General features: G+C 45.0%; 1 protein-coding gene across 6 annotated transcripts in view; it reads right to left on the minus strand.

The window, feature by feature from the left end:
- Positions 1 to 18,633, minus strand: part of Pdzd2 (PDZ domain containing 2) — a 386,938-nt gene that overhangs the window by 43,323 nt on the left and 324,982 nt on the right. For all 6 annotated transcript variants that reach the window (NM_022940.2, XM_087632881.1, XM_087632912.1 and 3 more), the window contains 7 exon segments: positions 380 to 497; positions 1,437 to 1,668; positions 1,770 to 1,843; positions 5,675 to 5,789; positions 6,579 to 6,698; positions 10,109 to 10,254; positions 18,211 to 18,322. In NM_022940.2, coding sequence (NP_075229.2) covers positions 380 to 497; positions 1,437 to 1,668; positions 1,770 to 1,843; positions 5,675 to 5,789; positions 6,579 to 6,698; positions 10,109 to 10,254; positions 18,211 to 18,322 — 917 coding nt within the window.

Here is an 18,633-nt window from a genome sequence, read left to right on the forward strand (position 1 = left end):
AGACTTTCAGGTGATTCTAGATTGTGCCGTGTTAATAATTAAAATCATCACAGAAAACATGAGTCAAAGTCCTGTGATTCAACCAAATTTGATTCATATGAATCTTTCATCTTTGGAGAAACTATTAATGTCAGGCTTGGTTATATTATTAGAAAGAAAGTTGAAGATGTAGAATTCCATAGCATACCTACAATCCCAGCATTAGGGAAGCAGAGGGGTGTGTGTGTGTGTGTGTGTGTGTGTGTGTGTGTGTTCAAAAGCCAGCCTAGGCGATATGTCTTTGTCTCTCTGTCTGTGTCTGTCTAAGCAGATATTAACGGGTGTGTCTTCACAACTCAGGACCACAGCAGGACTCTATAGCACTAGGGATGTAACTAACCTCAGGTTGCTCTCCATCTTGGCCACGGATCCAGGGGCAAGGCTGTGAATGTATATACCTGGAGGGCTGTTTTCCAAGGCCAAGCAGCAGGCACCAATGCCCAGTCCAACTCTTGGCTCTGTGAGAAGCAAGGACAAGACAAGAGCAAACAGAAAATGTGCAAGGAATTTAAACAGGTGAAATAGATATTTAGACCAATAAGCTTTCAGTTTGCTCCCAGATACAGAATGTAAATCCTGCTTTTTTGTGTGTTATCTAATGCTCTACCCTGTTTATTCTAAAGAGCTTTCTCAAATCCGTCTCTGGGAATAGCTGGAGAATGACTAATATTTTTATCCTGAATATAAAGCCTGGGCTGGAGAGATGGCTCAGTGGCTAAGAGCACTGACTGCTCTTCCAGAGGTCCTGAATTCAATTCCCAGCAACCACATGGTGGCTCACAACCACCTGTAATGGGATCCTATGCCTTCTTCTGGTGTGTCTGAAGACGGCTACAGTGTACTCACATAAGTAACAAATAAATCTTTCTTTGTTTTAAAGAAAAGAATATAAAGCCTTTGGATTTCTTTGGCCTTCAACTAATATCTTGATTCTTTATAATTGTTATCATCTTTCTACAGTGAGTCCTAGAGGGGAATGGGGAGAACTGTGAAATAGCAGCAGGATTTGCTGAGAACCCCCGATTTGAAGTTACTGGTGCTAACTTATTCTTGACTGTCTTCCTTAATTCTTGACGATTTTAAGAATGCTAGACCTGAGTTATTCATTTTAATACGAGTCTCTGGTGCACAGCGATTCATCCCAGAAGAGTTTAAAGACTGTGTTACTGGTGACTTTCCCTCACTTTTGTAAAAACTGATTAAACATCTCTTTCCTTTGATTACCCCAGGAGAAAAGCATCTGTCACTGACAGCAGGTGGTTTCAAAGGACTGATTTAAAGACAAACAACAACCACCACCATCACCATCACCACCACCACCACCACCACCACAACAACAACAGACCCAGCCTGTTATCCGAGAGAAAGGAAGGGGAGTGAGGAAGATTTAGCTTTACCTTTGTTGAGTGTGACTTCCATGACAATCCTGTCTTTGGGCCCGGGAGCCTTCCGACCCAGGGATGAAGAGCCACCTTCCTCTTGGCCTCCTCCTGCTGGGGTTCCCCCACTGTTGGTGTTGAAGCTTGGGGAGCTCGATCTGCTCATGTGCGTGGGAGTGGAGCAGGGCGTGAGACTGGGGCTGAGGAGCTTGGTGCGCACGGTGAGGACAAACAGCCCACTTCGGATTTGCTAGAAAACAAGCAGCGGATGGGTGCCAACGGTCAGATTGCTTTTCCAGCCAGGGAGGCCAAACCCAGAAGGGAAGAAGAGGACAAACTGAGACTCGTTACCTTGAAGGTGTGAATAGCCTCTTGAAACGTCAAGCCCTTGATTGGTATTCCATTTACATCTAGGATTTCATCTCCTGGTGGCCAAACGTGAGAAGTACGTTAAGCTTTAATTTACTAGACTCTTCTTGGCTAGCGCTAAAGTGGCATACTCTATCTACAGTCCCTGGACTACTACTGTCAAAATATAAGTTTTATGGTTTTGATCCATTTTAAGAAACTTAGTCCTTAGGAATGTCCCCTAAATAAGATAATATATTCAAGTTTAAAAGCCCATATTCTTCAGCAGTAATTCTATAATTAACATTTAATAAAAACAAAGGTGGGGCTGGATTTGGTAGGGCACACCTGGATCCCAGCTTTTGACGGGCTGGGCAGGAGGATCAGGGTTAGCTGGGATGGCAAAGTGAATTCAAAGCCAGCCTGGGCTACAAAATAAGATGTAGCTAAAACTCCACCAAAACCAAATGATAACCAACTAACCAAACCTCACCACCATCACCCTAAAATCCCAAACCAACTAACAAGTCAATCAACGAAAACACCAATAGAAAACAGGCATAAAATACCAACCAACTAAGCAACCACCACCACCACCAAAAGCCAAAAACAACTGTGGGAAATTTGAAGACCTGAGATTATTAACCATTGGCGTCTTTGATAAGAAATACCTTCTGCTTAGAGACTGCAGACAGGGTTTCAGGTGTTAAATTGTCTTCTATAGAATCATAAGGAAACACAGACATAGATACACTTGGGAAGCCACTCCCCTAGAAAGACAAGCTATACAAGTCCAACATGATGCAGAATAGGGCTTCAGGAGTAGAGAGAGAATCTTGCTGAGATGCGACCGAGAACTGACAGCACCACCTCCAGAAACGGTCTGGATGCCTGATCTTACTGGGGCAGGTCCTGGGCTCCATCTTTAGGCTGGTGAGACTATAGGCTCACTGCACGTTGATGCCAAAGCAGTGCAGGGGCTAAGTTCTGAGGAGTGTGTGTGCACGGAGCTCACTAGCTTCTCCCAGACTAGCTCACTAGCTTCTTGTCTCCAATCCTGTGAAGTTCCCATCTCGTCATTTTCTATGCTGCTACAATGCCTTCTGGGAATGTCAGAGGATGTGGACTTCCTGTTGCCTCCTGGGAACTCGATTCTCATTTGCACTCTTGTGACATGGGCTGTGTTTTGGAATAACAAGTCCACAAATACCAAAAGATGGCCCAGAAAAAAAAGGTTGCCTGGCAGTGCAGGGGAGAGCGACTGTATGACAAGACGGTGCAAGTCGGCAGAAAACTTTGTGCAGCCAACCCCTGGCATGCTGTGCATACGGGAACCCTCGAGGTGAGGTATAGAAATGTGGCAATGCCACATGCATTTCCCTTTATGCAACTGCATAAGCCCTACTGTAAACGCCGTGATCTCCCTTTAAAAACCACCCACCATCACCAACTATTCAATTATAGCTGCAGGTTGTATCTACAAGGACAGAAACACTGGAAGTGATAATTCATGAGCTTATAATTTATAGGAGCGCTTTTAAGGTATATCATTCAACAGGCTGGAAATCCACTTCAGCGACATACATTTCTCATAAATGAACACATATGAAAAAATAGTATTTAGGAGAATCATCCACTATTAACCTTTCATAATGATTGATTTCCCCGCCTCTATTTTGCTTCATTCTACCAACCTTACAGGATGAATTTCAATCAAGTGAACACATGGTCCATCCATTCTAAGACCACTCTGCTGGGCTTTTTACACTGCTCTGAAACCAGACACCAACAGCACCTGGGGGTTAACTTTTCCTCAGAGAGACAGAGATAAATATTTTGTCCAAGAAGTATTATGCCTGGTCAAGTCACACTGTTACACGAAGGCTTCTACATGCTCTGCTTAAAACCAGGACACTTCGATTCACTCTACCAGTTTTAAAAAAGGTAAGTAAACCTGTATAACCCAGTGGACACTACACTTTGAGCCAACAGAACCGGACAGTTGTATCATTTCTAAAGGTAACTAGAAATATCCTGGTATAAGCACCTCATGGAAGACATATGGTGGGCCAGTGGAATGGCTCCATGGGTGAGAGAGCTTGATGCCAAGCTTAATGACATGAGTTTGAGTCCTGGGACACACATGTGAGAAAGAACTTTGTTTTCTGACACATGTACTATGACCCAACTGTATGTGCACACATATGTACCAAAGTAAATAATTGTAACCTAAAAATGAGGGAGAAAAGGTATATTAAAAGGGAGGGGAAAAAGAAAAACAGGATTCATGCCTTGTTAGTGTTATGTCAAGTTATGTTCACAATTTACTGACAATTTTGAGTCATGAAAATTAAAAGTCTTAGAATCCAGATAAATATTTTGTAAGATATGTAACCATACACATTGAGAAGAATTTCTTTATTATAAGAAACTACTACGTCTGGGCGTGGTGATGCATACATTTAATCCCGGCACGCATGAAGGCAAAGGCCAGCAGATCTTTGGGAGTTAAGAGGCCAGCCTGGTCTACATAGGAAGTTGTAGGTTAGCCAGGGCTACACACAGAGCGAAGCAGCTTTCCAGTTGCTGAACATTTCTGAGTGCTGGTTTGCTCATCTATAAAAGAATCACTCTAAAATATCTACCCAACAGGCTTGTGATGCTGATAATGAAATAACTAAAATACCAGACACGCCTTATAAATGTTTAAAGCACCATAAAAGACAAGGTGTACTTAAACATTTGAAAACTTTACTTGAAAGGTATAACTTAAAAATCTCAGGGTTACTTTAATCTGCACCCCAAACCACTTGTCTGCTGTGTTTCTTTCTGATAACGTGGTAAGCACTATGGAGAATGGGAAAGTACTAAATTAGCTACATTGTATTGACTTAACAGCAAGACATTCCATAGCTACTCAATCAAGTATTCTGCTCTCCCATCAGCATTAAAGACCAGACTGTCACATTCTCGGGAAGTTTTGAGGCAGAGAAGCTGAGCAAGGAGCCAGTAGTGAGGGCAAACACCTACTGTAGCTGGGCTTTGGTTACTTTGTGGGTTCTTTCTTCTGCCCTCCTCCACCCCCTTTCCACCCTTTTAACCCCTAACACTACATAGGAGAGAAAAGTGGATAGAGGGGAAATGGGGTGCTTTATCATTAGACTGCTTCCTGTTGGTTAGGGGTATCTAATTTCTTCTTGTTTCTTCTTTGTGCTACTTTGTGACTACCGAACGAACTGTGAGCCAACAGCAGCATTTATTTATATACTCTCTCAGAAGTCCCAGAATTCCAAACATCATGGAAACTATCTGTTGCCAGCAAAATCACATCCCTGCTAGAGCATGAGGTAACTCACAGTCAGCTGCTATGGACAACCTGAAGCAGCCTCATATCCCACACCAGGGATTAAAAGGAAAACATATTCTTAAAAGATTTCTGGGGGTTGGGGATTTGGCTCAGTGGTAGAGCGCTTGCCTAGCAAGCGCAAGGCCCTGGGTTCGGTCCCCAGCTCCAAAAAAAAAAAAAAAAGAAAAAAGAAAAAAAAAAAGATTTCTGTGTTTTTTTGTTTTTGTTTTTTTTAAGAAACCAAAATTCCAAAATCATCACTACAACCTACAGTTGGCAATAGAAATATCAAGCTACTTCCCATACATGATCTCGATTAATCGCCAAAAAAACATGTTTCAAGGTAGGCATTAACATTCCAAGTTTGTTCCAAGCACCCCAGGAGAGTGAAGCTTGGGTCACATGGTCTGCCCAGGATCATGATTCACTGCTGGATTCGGCACAGATCTAGGGCACTCTCAAAACCATGACCTCAGCTGCCATGCCGTCACATCTTGCCAGGGGACAGACTCTCAAGGACCCAGGCTGTCACTAAAGATTACACCAAGAGACTCTTGCCTACCTTCTTTGAGCCTGCCGTCCTCTGCGGCTGATCCGTTTGGGAAAATGGTCTTGACAAAAATTCCCATCTGGCCTCGAATGCAGTCTCGCCCTCCAGCAATGCTAAAGCCAAGGCCCTGTGTTCAAAGTAGACGACAGTTTAAAGCGGACGAGTCCAGGCTGGCACTGCAGAATTTAGCTACAAAAATCCCTCCCACTGTTGTATCTGACTGAGGCATCTTTTCTCCTTGGGTTTGGAGTTTAGGTAGGCGACTAGTTTAAAATTCAAGTTTCCTTTCCCTCTCTCCCTCCTCTGATCTAGTTGTAGTGTACTGGGCCTGTGTCATATTAAGGGAGGGATTTAGAAGGCACATTGGAAATTTCTAATATTTGATAGTCTTTGACTCCAAGAGTCACCGTTTCCTACTGAAGAACCAAATGACTTCAAAACCATTTACCCCTTGCAGGTGCCATATTTGTTTCAATGTTTCTATTTTGTAAGATGTCAGTAATACATAATAGCGCTTATCTGTACATTTGTACAATGGCAAAGCCGTGACTGTTACTCTGATGGTGGACCACTCTCTAAGGGTGCGGGTATTGTATTTCCTTTTTTTTTTTTTTATTTCTTTCTTTCTTTCTTTTTTTTTTTAATGGAGCTGGGGACCGAACCCAGGGCCTTGTGCTTGCTAGGCAAGCGCTCTACCACTGAGCCAAATCCCCAACCCCTATTGTATTTCTTTCAAAGGGGGAAAAGGCTCAGGAACAGAACCGAAAAGGTTGGGGGATCTTCCACCCTAGTATCTACTGAGGGCTGGAAACTCCCTATATCAACAGGGCAGAGAGTGGAAGCCAGCCTCTCCCTGTGAGGCGAGAAGGAAGGCCAAGGAAGTCATAGTGTTCCTTTTTAGTAGGAAATCGCTCACCTTGCCTTTCTCTTTGTATAGCCCGATGATGGAAATGACAGAAGGTCGGATGAGCCTCCACGGTGATTCCACGTGGGTGGTGCTCAGGGAGCGGGTAGACTTCTTCACGATGTGGTATTCCTGAAAGCCAGAACAGGCGAGACCAGATAGTCTCATTTATCCCGCTGTGGGCTCTGGCTTACACAGAGACTGAAAATCTCAGCTGCCTTTTGTGTGAGCAGTTTCCCCCTGGTCCACCTGTGGTCCACTTGCTTAAGGAAAGTTTACTCTAAATTCTTGGGGAGCGGGGTCTCCCACTGCGGTGCCTTGCTAGCCATACCTGCCCGTCACAGAGGGCTGCTTAGTGACCCCAAGCACCTGTGTCACTTTGTCCTTAACCATGTGTCACAGATCCTACTGGAATGGAGTCAGGAGAACAAAGACACACACCCTGGGGTTGAGCTGCTCTTGAAGCTCTCTTTCAAGGCGACTCCAGGTTCCAAATCATGTTTAAGCTTAATTTACTCATTCAAAAAAAACCCCAGCAAGCCCATGCAAACCACAAACCCAGACAACTGTTTTTCCACATAAAATACCCTGCTGAGAGTCGGCAACCACTTCAGCTCTAATCCCTCCTATTTGGAAAAATCAAATACTTTCCCATAAGCCACACTTTCCCCTTCTGGCCAGCAGTTCCGACCCCAAGCCCCCTTTCGTACCCGCGCACCCATGACATTCACGTGTATCAGCAGAATGCATCCTGACAACATAATCAACAGACTGACGACTGCTAAAGTATGCTAACTCTCTCTTAGAATAATAAATGTCTTCTGTGGTACGGAGATCATAGCACAAGTGGGGGAAAAAAATCATTTCATGTTTAATATGAGGAGAGAAGAACCATCACGAAAATAGCTTCTAATCCCTGATTGTGTCGGCTTCATTCACATGCAGGAATGAGATGTTCTCTCCTGCCAGGGGTGTCTTGCGTCCCCTGGCAGCTTCCAAGTTACACTGTGCGGTTTGACAGAATAGCTGCCAGGAGTGTGGACCGCCCAGACTTGGTCTCATGAAATAAATGATGTGGGCTTGGCAGGGTTACTACCCATTTACTGAAACCACTGCGGAGAGCGCCAGACACAGCCTGTGGTTTGCCAACGCTCAAGAACACAGGGGTTCACATATGACCCCCTTGGGGAACCCTTCCTTGACCACCAGTCTCCAACCCTGCTTCATTGTCACCTCTCGCTGGGAAACAAGTGGAAGCCAAAGGCCTGAGTGCTTCGTGTGGCCGTTGAGGGGACTAAAGGGTCCTTCTGTACCTGGTAGACCTGTACTACATAATTCACTACCCACTGGCCACCAGTGGCTATGTGTTTGGAATAAGGCTCACTAACATTAAAATCCACTTCTCAGCTGCATTCACAGGCCAAGACACATGTAGCTGCCATCTTGGATGGTGCTGACACACCCACTTATTCCTACATACAAAGTATTATTGGATAGCTCTACATGGGGCAGCACTTTTAGTGGAGGGAAAAAAAAAATGTCAGGTAGGAGAGGTCCCACCAGGGTGAAAAGGAAAAGGTCTGAAGAGAAGAGGGAGGACAATCTGAAGAAGGGAAAACTCTCTGTTAAGACTTTCTACCCCTGCATGAGCTTCCAGATCTCTGAGACCTGGCTAGAAGTGGGTGACTGTGGATATAAAATGGACAAGCTTCCTAGTCGACACAAGAGAAGTTGCCACACGCTTGTGAGGAGGAGCTCGTCCTTGAAGAAAGTAAACCCTAGCTTCTCTCTCACCCTGAAGCAGACAATGAGGTTCTCCAACCACTTCCTGGCCTTCCCCCATTCCTCTGAGTCCTGTTGGGTTATTCTAAGGAGGATGCAGGCCTGACTGTCTCCTCTTGTTGCTGGTCCAGATGAGTTTTGATAGACTCAAATCTCTATCCTGATGTTTTCTGGGCACTTCCCTTACCTCAATCTGCCTTGGAGTGAATTGGACACAAAATAACCTGATTGGCATCTGCTTTGGAACTTGGCTCCCCTCCCCCAAGGTAAAGTGCAACAGAAAAAACAAAAACAAACTCCACAAATACTTGATCTTGACATTAGGGACTATAACCTTTCCCCCTCAGATTCTGACATATAACCTCCAGTAAAATATTCAGCCATTTTGAGCCTCGGTTGTTCCACCTGCAAAGTGGTCATGACACATTAAAAGTAAGGTTCAATAGCCTTAGGGCCCCATCTCCTATGAATCCCCAAGTATGGCACTTAGGGACACCACTACTGCTGTAACCTCCTCTTCCGGCCCTGTTTTTCTGATAGGCCTAGAGGAAAACGCCAGTGATTCTCCGTATGAGAATCACTTGAACTCAAGGGACTCTAAGTTCCCTGTAGGCTAAGCTTACGTCTAAGTTGGTTGTAAGCCTGCTGCCTAATTTCTTGTGGGCCAGGGACAAGGTAACAAGGAGGAACTCCTATTCAGAGTTGGAGAGCCAGAGTTCCTGACAGGAACAGGCTCTGAAGTGCTAACTGCTTCCTTCACTCCTCCACGATGCCCTCCATCCTCCATGTTTGCCTCATTACTGGAGAGCTGGTAGGACCGCAGGCATGGCATAGGCACGTGTGCTCACAATGAACCACATAGGATGCTCCAAGTAAATAAGCAATGCTGGCTTGCCACAGGAGACGTGTGAGACGCCATTGTCTCCTGGCAGTGAGTGTAATAGTTCCAAAGTACACAGCATGAGTCGAGTCCGGACATCCAGTAAGAGATTATTTCTTCAGCTATTGAGCTGGCTCCTTCTAATCTGTCTGGGTAGCTACCCCACACTCTCTGTGGTTCTGGCTCTACTCTCTCCAGACCTAAATATACATGGTGCTTATCAGTGGTCAGCTCTTCTGAACAAGGGTTTATAGCAGGCTTTGAAAAGAAAATGCACACACACATGCACACACACACACTCATACACACACTCACATACAAGCACACATGCACATACACACATATTTATACACACACACTCACACACAAACTCCTACAGACACACACACAAGCACATATGCACATACACAATTCTTATACACACACACTCACACACACTCATACACACACTCATACACACACAAGCACACATGCACATACACATATTCATACACGCACACTCACACACACACACTCATACACACACAAGCACACATGCACATACACAATACTTATACACACACACTCACACTCATACACACACACTCATACACACACAAGCACACATGCACATACACATATTTATACATGCATACTCACACACTCATACACACACACTCATACACACACAAGCACACATGCACATACACATATTTATACATGCACACTCACACACACTCATACACACACAAGCACACATGCACATACACATATTTATATACACACACTCACACCCACATACACACACTCACACACAATCACAGAGACATGGGGATTTGAAATCTGTGTTTTCCTCTCTAACCAAGCAATGTTGGCTCTGAGTGAACCAGAGGCCCCATACCTGAGATGTCCCAGTAGAGTCCAGCAGCTGCGGAAGAGAGTGCTTCCGGCCATCTCGGGAGACCTCCAGCATCCTGATCCGGGGGTCCCCATTTCGTACCATCAGTTCATTATATTCTTCAACAGACTCCAGGCGGTGGACACCTCCTGCAAGGAAAGATGGTGGAGGCATGGCTTGATAAGGGATGGGCAGGGTTAGCAGAGCGGACAGCCTAAACACAGTGTCCACAATCACGGATGGGGTTAGAAGGTCTGGAGGCGATGCACAAACGTTTGATGGTCCTAGCACCAGGTCCTGCATAACCCTGTTGTGTTCAAAGAAAGCAATGCTGAGCTACAAAGAAGCCAGGAGTTTCTGGAATGACAAAGTAGCTTAAGGAGCAATGTATGCATTAAGTGAGATGCCGGGTGCTGGGGACAGCAATAAACTAGGGAGGGGGGCATGGCAATGAGGGCTTGTAGTAATGGCAGAACACCATTTTATATTTGCATGGCTTCACTGCTGGATGGGTGTTTTTATTCCATATACAATTATAATAGTGATTTTTTTTTTGTTCTTTTTTTTCGGAGCTGGGGACTGAACCCAGGGCCTTGCGCTTCCTAGGCAAGCGCTCTACCACTGAGCTAAATCCCCAACCCGATTTTTTTTTTTTTTTGAGAGGTACAGTTGACCTATCTACATAGCCTGGAATTCAGAATTCTCTTGTATTGTGTGACCCCAACCTCTGAGTGCTGAAATAACCATGCCTGGCTTAGTAATGACTTCCTAAATAGCATTTTTATTAGTATTTATTAAGTGTAATTTAAACAAGCACAAAAGTGCCCGAGTGAGATTTCACACCATCTCTATCGCACAGATCAGAAGGCCTTAACCATGGTCTCAACCCCCCTTCATTTATGTACTACTCACCCAATGATAACAGATCTTCAAACATCACTGACCGCGTCTACCTATTTTTGAACTCTATATGAATGAATATGTTCTCCTTGTTCTTAACATATATCTTTATCTATTGTGGGGGCGCCTGTGCCATGGTGTGTATGTTAGAGGACAATATGGAAGGGTCTAAGGATCGGTTTGCTCCTCCCACTATGTGGGTCCTGGGAATAGAACTCTGGTCATCAGGATCAGGGGTAGGAACTTTTACCTACCGAGCCATCTTGCCTACCCTTAACAGATTTAATTTGTGAGAATCCACCTTGCTGTGCATGTGCTGACACACACAATACATGTTTTTGTCCTCTGTGGGCTGGAGCTTGCTGATTCCTGATCAAGACTACAGCTATTGTATCCTCATGCATGCTTCCTGTGAGCATGAGATATCCCAAAGAGATGTCATTGTGGAGGCGCTGGCTCCTGGCGTCTCTTCCTTCTGCAGCACTGTCACTGCAAGGTGAACTCTATCCCCCCATCATCCTTCTCTCTGCCAGTCAGTGCACAAGGATCTTACCAAAGCTTCCAACTTTCATCCCACTGACAACCGATGAGGTCACACTTGGGTGTATATAGCCATCGGCTGCTCCCTTTTGTAAAGTATCTGTTTAATTTTCCTGTCCATTCTTTTATTAAATTTTCTTTCTGAATTCTAGGAAGCTTTCTTTATTTTAATATGTGAGATTATGAATTCTTTGTGGAATCTATGAATTACAAAGATTTTTCTCCACATCTGTGCCTTACATTGTCTAGTGTTATTTTCTGGCAAAAACAAGGAAGCCATAATTTTAACAGTAGGATGCAGTCATGTATGGCTTAGTGACAGGATGTTTTGAGGAGTGCGGAGTGTGTTTACACAAAACAAAAGGTGTCATAGTTTCTTTTCTAACATTTCAGGTATGATATAGTCTCTATTTAGCTGCCTTAAAAAGACACCCTGACAACTCTGAGGGAAAGACTTTGTTCTGTTTATGTTCATCACAGCAGGGAAGTCGCAGGGCACACAATGTCCTTTGACATTTACAGTCAGGAAGCAGAGAGCAAGCACTCAGCTCCCTCCCTTTCAGTCTGCAACCCAGGCTATGAAATGACCGCACCATCCAGGATGGCTCATCCTACCTGAGTTGGTATGAACCTGATAAAGCAAATCTCTCACGCACATGCCCCCAGCCCAACCTTATCTAGATAATCACTCATTTAGAACCCCTCCAGCTGACTCCAGATTGTGTCAAGTTGTCAATTCAATCTAACTGTTGTGGGTGGCCACAATATTACTATGGGATATAATTATATGGGACCACACCCATAGATGCTGCCCATTGTGGACCAAAATGTAATTTTGCAAGCATGATGGCAGATCGACTTTTACTTTTATAACTGATGCTTTTGTATCCTATTTAAGAAACTTTTGTAATAATTATATATGTGTGTGTGTTATGCATATGCGTCTGTATCTGTCTGTCTGTCTGTCTGTCTGTCTGTGTACGGGGTGTTTGCAGCCCAGGCACTCTACCACTGACCTATGTTCACAAAATCTGCAATGATTTAAAAATACCTAATTTAGACTATATACTATCTGAAGTGATAGATCAATTACATATGACTAAAGCTATAATCACTATTTCTATATTAAATTCTACATATTACATATGTGCTTGCAAAAATACACATATGAATTCTTTCCTTAAAAATTTATTTTGAATGGTGTGTACTTGGGTGTGTCTGTGGGGGTATATGCATGTCAGTGTAGGTGCCTGAAGAGACAGATGTTAGATCCTTGGAGCTGGAGTTACTGGAATTATGGACTGTATGGGTTATTATCTCCCTGTATGGGTTCTTGGAACTGATCTGAAGCCTTTTGTAAGAGCAATAAGTACTATCAATCTCTCCGGTTCCCCATACATTGATTCTTTAGTGAACTGATTTCTCCTGGGCTATGTAATGAGACATTGGATGAGGGTCCAATTTCCACCTGGAAATTTCTCTAAAAATTTTTTTAAGGAATAAGGCACGATAACAGTTTTAACAGTCACGCGGTACTGGGTTTTTAACAACGATATGGTGCAGATACAGTTAACGGATGTCACTTAAGGCTTAGCTTTTCAAATGCTAGATATTCACTCTGTGAAAGTAGGTTTCCAAACACCTGAAATCCCTTTGCAACCGAGGAAAGTTTTGCATCTGAAAAGATCACAAACTTGAGAGGTTAACGCAGATAAATCAAAAGTACTGAAATTAAAGGAAGTCTCTGCTGGCAAGAGAGGCAGGCAGGAAGGAAAACCTGGGCTAGAAGATTAGAAAAATGTTCTGTGAGATGAAAGATGGTGTTGCTTTAGTCGTTTTGGAGCCAGACTGGGTAAAACCCACATGGAAATGGCTGGAACAATAACTCATAACTTAGTAATTCATGGGCCAGATTAATCTTTCTTGGCATGCTTACTCATCTGAAAAAGATTTATTAGAAGAAAATTCCTTTTGAGTTGACAGGGAGGCGCTTGTCATCATCCAGAGAGAACCCACATACGGTAGCATCCACTGATAATAGCCTGATATGCAGAACCACAGTGACTCATGCAAAAGGAACACGAAAAACATCCAGATCTGCAAGACGGACCCGTGAGGATCCCATGGCGGCAAAACCTCCCAGACAGAGCTGGAGAGAGGGCTCACTGGTTGAAAGCACATACTGTTCCTGCAGACAACCTGAGGTTGGTTTCCAGCCCCGACATCAAGCAGCTCCCAGCTTTCTGGAACTCCAGCTTCAGAGGGCCCACACCCCCTCTCACCTCTCTACGCAGATACACATTCAATCATATGAAAAATAAACAAACTGGGTGATGGTGACACACCTTTAATCCCAGCATTTGGGAAGCAAAGGCGAGCAGAACTCTGAGTTCAAGGTCAGCCTGTGTACAGAGTGAGTTCTGGGATAGCCATGGCTACACAGAGAAACCCTGTCCCAAAAAACCCAAGACCAAACAGACTCCTATATGCAAAGGTGAAACGGTTTACAGCGCTGTCAAAGCCTGCTTCTCCAAGCTCCTTTCGCATGTCTCCAGGTTAAGCTGCCAGTCAGTCTCCTCTTCCCCAGCTACCCTAGGAATGCTATCTATCCTGCTAACTGCCAAGGATGTGTCTTTCCCCCTACCACCGTACTAATCTCCAGAGCTGAGAATATAAATATCACGGGTTTCCCAACTTCGTGCCCACCACCATCACGTCCTGCCACAATAGCCTGCAGTCCTTCCCCTATGGCATTTGCCAAGCTTGTCTGGACTGAATCATCATTGCCTCTCAAATAAGAGAGGATTAAAAACAGTTGCCTAAAAATCTTTCTTTCACTTTGCCTGGAAAAAAATCCCCCACTCTTCTCCTCCACGTCTAGACGACTGGTCTCCAGTCTTCTACCAGGGCCTCCTTTATGCTGCTGTTTCTGAATGATTCCACCAGCACACAGACCAGAGAGACTCCCCATGGCTCTGCTGCTTGAATGCGCATGTGCAACATCTAAGCCATCACCATGCGAACGTGTGGGTTGCCTTCCCAGGGGACTAAGAGGTCTCACGAAGGCCTTCCTGTCTGAAGCCATTCAAACATTATTTTCCTCTCTTGAGTGGGAAAGGAGGCAAGGACAGTAAGAATGAAAATGGAAATCATAACCATAGTATTAATGGCTTTGACAATACAAACAATGGGTGCTTCTGAGGGAAGGGCCCATTGCCGTCAGGCTTTGGAACAGCAGCATCGAAGACATTCTCCCATGAGTCTTCCAATAGGGTGGGCTCATGGATGACTCTCCCATAGACTGGAAAAACATATGAATTAATAAAGCTGAGGTCTGGGGTTGGGGATTTAGCTCAGTGGTAGAGCACTTGCCTAGCAAACGCAAGGCCCTGGGTTCGATCCCCAGCTCTGAAAAAAAAAAAAAAAATAAAGCTGAGGTCTATAGAAGACACTGGTCCCAGGTCCCTTGTCTCTGGGGCAAAGCTGGAAACTGAGCCCAGTTCTAGCTGATGCCTGTGCATACTTCTTCCCCTATTCCTTATTTCTTAACCACAGGCCTGGATGGCTTGGGAAGGTGAGACCCCTTGAATGCCACTGGATGGCAAACAGTGACCCAGCCCTGGACTGGCCATCAGCTAAAGGTGTCGCTGGTTCCAAATTGACAAAATGGGCACAGTTTGAAAAACCAGACATCTAGAAGGTCTCTGAGACTCATGCCCACCCCCATCTGAATCCAGAAAGCCTTCGACACAGGAAGCTGGTAGGAAGAACTGTTTGGAGCACAGGTCCTTTTCCTGGCTCCAATCCAGTGACCTTTGGGATTTCCTTAGCTGCTCGAATGTCACCTATAAAATAAGGAATGTGACCACGGAGGTTTCAAAGGTCCTTGTGTCTGTCTCTCTAGAACTCGGAGAGCCTCCCTGGGGACTGATTATACAGGGTTGATGAACTCTGACAAGCTGACGACTGCCTCCTTTCTGCCCTTGTACACACGGTATAAAGGGGCCTCTCCCCGAGCTTCTGGGGGTGTGGGAGGCAGAGCTGCTTGCTACCCCAAGGTGAGAGCCTTCAGGGAGTCTCTGCAGGCCTCTCCACCTGATGCTATCCCTTCCTGCCAAAAGTCAACTGACTCTACTGCTCATTTAAACACGATGCTGACTAATCACTCCTATTTGTCAATACAAAATAACTCATTTCTGCAAATAGAGCTTTAAGGCACTGCACTTCATGGTCCCATGCTATTTATATTCTCTGAGAATAAAGATAGTGGAGGGCCAGGTGATGGGGACAGGTACTCTTGGCTCCCCCTTTTCTCTTCAGGGATCTGGGTGTAGAAGAAAACAATGGGCTGGGGGATGTTACCAGATGATGCATTGTGTTGGGTGACTTTCTGTGAGTTAAAATAAGATGGGGGGAGGGGCAGCAAGATAGCTCTGTGGGTTAAGCACTCACTGTTCAATCCTGATGACCTGAGCTCTCTTAAAAGTGGAAGGAACTAACCAAGTCCAATTTGTCCTGTGGCCTCCATACTTGTGCCACGGTATGCACAAGTCTACACTCATTACTTATGAACGACATACACACATAATCTGCAGAAATAAATAAGAAAATAAATAAATGATAAAATAAAAACATTACCCAATTTCTCAAAGACAGGGTAGCAATTCTTTTGGGCAGCTGTTGGAATGGAAGTTGAGGGAGGTTTAACACAGGCTAAGCATGCAAGGTTACCAACCGCTAAGGGATCAAAGTTAAGTTTTGCCTCCCTTTCCAGGTGAGTGGATAGCTAGAGCCAAGTTAACTACTCAGCCAGTAGGTACTGTGCCGGGAAGGAGCCCATGACACATTTGCAGACCATAAAAAAGGCTTTAATACATCTTTAAATGCAGGAAGAGCTGAGCATGATAGTAATGAGCAGACAGTAATGAATTCAGTCTGTATCTTAAGTGTGTGTGCTTTATGCACGTGAACACACATGTGGGGAGTATGCAAGTCCACACGGTGTGTACAGAGGCTAGAAGTTGACAGTAGGTGCCTTCCTTGACTATTCTGCACCATTTATTTAATGTACTATGTGCGGCATCCGTGTACGTGGATGCAGTGTATGTATGTGCAGATGGGACCAGTCAGAGATGAATGCTGTCACATGTTTGCTGTCTACACATTATTTTTGTACAGTGTGTACAGTGTTTTCATGTGTTTGTGTGTGTGTGTACGTGTGTGTATATATGTGTGTATGCATGTGTGTATGTATGTGTATGTGTGTGTATGTGTGTGTACGCGTGTGTGTGAATGTGTGCATCTACACTTGTTAGCATTTTGCGTAAGCTCTACCCTACAGTTACCTGGCAATAGCCAGGTGTACTTGACTCACTATAAAGGGGCTGCTTGCCCCCTCCTCACTCTCCTGCTCTTGCCTTCTTGCTCCTGCTCTATCCTCTTGCCCCTTACCCCCCCTCTCTCACCAAGTGCTCATGACTGGCACTCCATTCCTGTACTCTCTCTCTGCCTTTCTCTGCCCCTACTACCCTCTCAACTCCCCTCCCCATGCCCTAAATAAACTCCATTCTATACTATTCTGAAGTGTAGTTGGCCTGCAGAGGCACCCCCTTTCCCCACACCTTACCACGCCACCATACAACATATCCCCTCTCTCTTTATCTTTTTATAAAACACAACAACACTCACATTTGCATACATCTTAGAAGACCAGAAGTTGATGGCATATGTCTTCCTTTTGGGTCTCTTACTAAACTGAGTTTGCTGTTTCAGGTAGACTGGCCAACCAGCAAGGCCCTGGGGATTCGCCTGTCTCTGCCCAGGGCTAGAGTTACACAAGTGTGCTATACCTGGCTTTTGCACAGGTACTGAGGATCCGAACTCAGTTCTTGACCCACTGAGCCATCTCCCCAGTCCTCCGAGTGTACTTTTGTATGAACACTGTCATAAAATTTTATTTTTGATGGAGACAAAGTATTCAACAAAACAGAAGTGCCAAGGACCTCTGAGAGACACAGGTGTCTTGGGCTGTCTCCCCAGAGCATAGGCCAAGTTGTCTAAGGAAATACCCAGGGCATGGAGAACTCCATCAGTTCTAAAAGCTGCAACCTCTTTCCCTATTTCTCCTGCTAGGTTGAGATGCAAACTTGATGTGAGAGAAATTCCTTTGCCACTTGTTCTAGTTGGCTGAGGATTGGGGGTGGGGGGATGTGTGTATGTTGAGAATATGGGCCACCTGAGAGTCAACCCTGAAAGGGTCACCTGAAACCTCATTACGATAAATGAACCAAACATTCAGGAAATTGAAGTTTCAACAGACAACACACACGCTGACATGCACTTTGTAATGGTTCAAAAAAATAGTCACTTGGGCAGCTAGGCTTAACGGAGCTGCTCTGCCCGGGCCTGCCTCACTGGTGGAAAAACTGTTGTGAGGTTTTGAGGAGATAAAGAGCTCATCTCTCTAGGTGCAAGTCTGTTAACTCTCTACTTGAGGCAGGAGGATTCTGAGTTCAGGCCAGCCTGGGAACCATCACAAACTGAAGGCCCAGATCTCCCGCCAAAGTGTTCATCCTGTTAATGGGGTCATTCCTCCCCCAACTCCCAACCTCATTCCCGGCGCTGCAAGCCTGTCTCATTCTCCACAGGCAAAGGAGGGTTCTTACCTGAGAGTCGGCTCTTGAGTTTCGTCTTACAGTTGCCCTGTTTGGGACTTTCCAAGTTCCCTTTGGATTCCTCAGAGCTGCCTACGTCCTGGGATTCTTCTGACCCGGGCATCTAGAAGGCAGAGCAAAGAGCTGATGGGAGAGGCGAGGCCTCCACAGAGTTATCTCAGACAGGCTGGAGAAGCAGCCATACAGATGTCATGTGAGAGAAAAGCTTCCTGGGATCAAAGTCCCACCGTTCAGATTACCAGTGTGCAAGGAACTGGCAAGTTCCACCAGGGAGGTTTCAAACTAGAAAGGACCCTGGGGCTGTTTCCACTCCTATTTTACCTGGAAAGAACCTGGTCAAGGTCACTTCTGGGTAGTCAGAGGTGAGGCTAAGCCTAAGAGTCCAGGTCTCCTGGCTTACCGCTCAGGGACTTG

The sequence above is a fragment of the Rattus norvegicus genome, chromosome 2 (genome assembly GCF_021556685.1).
Source record: "Rattus norvegicus strain SHRSP/BbbUtx chromosome 2, alternate assembly SHRSP_T2T, whole genome shotgun sequence".
In the NCBI taxonomy this organism is placed as follows: Eukaryota; Metazoa; Chordata; class Mammalia; order Rodentia; family Muridae; genus Rattus; species Rattus norvegicus.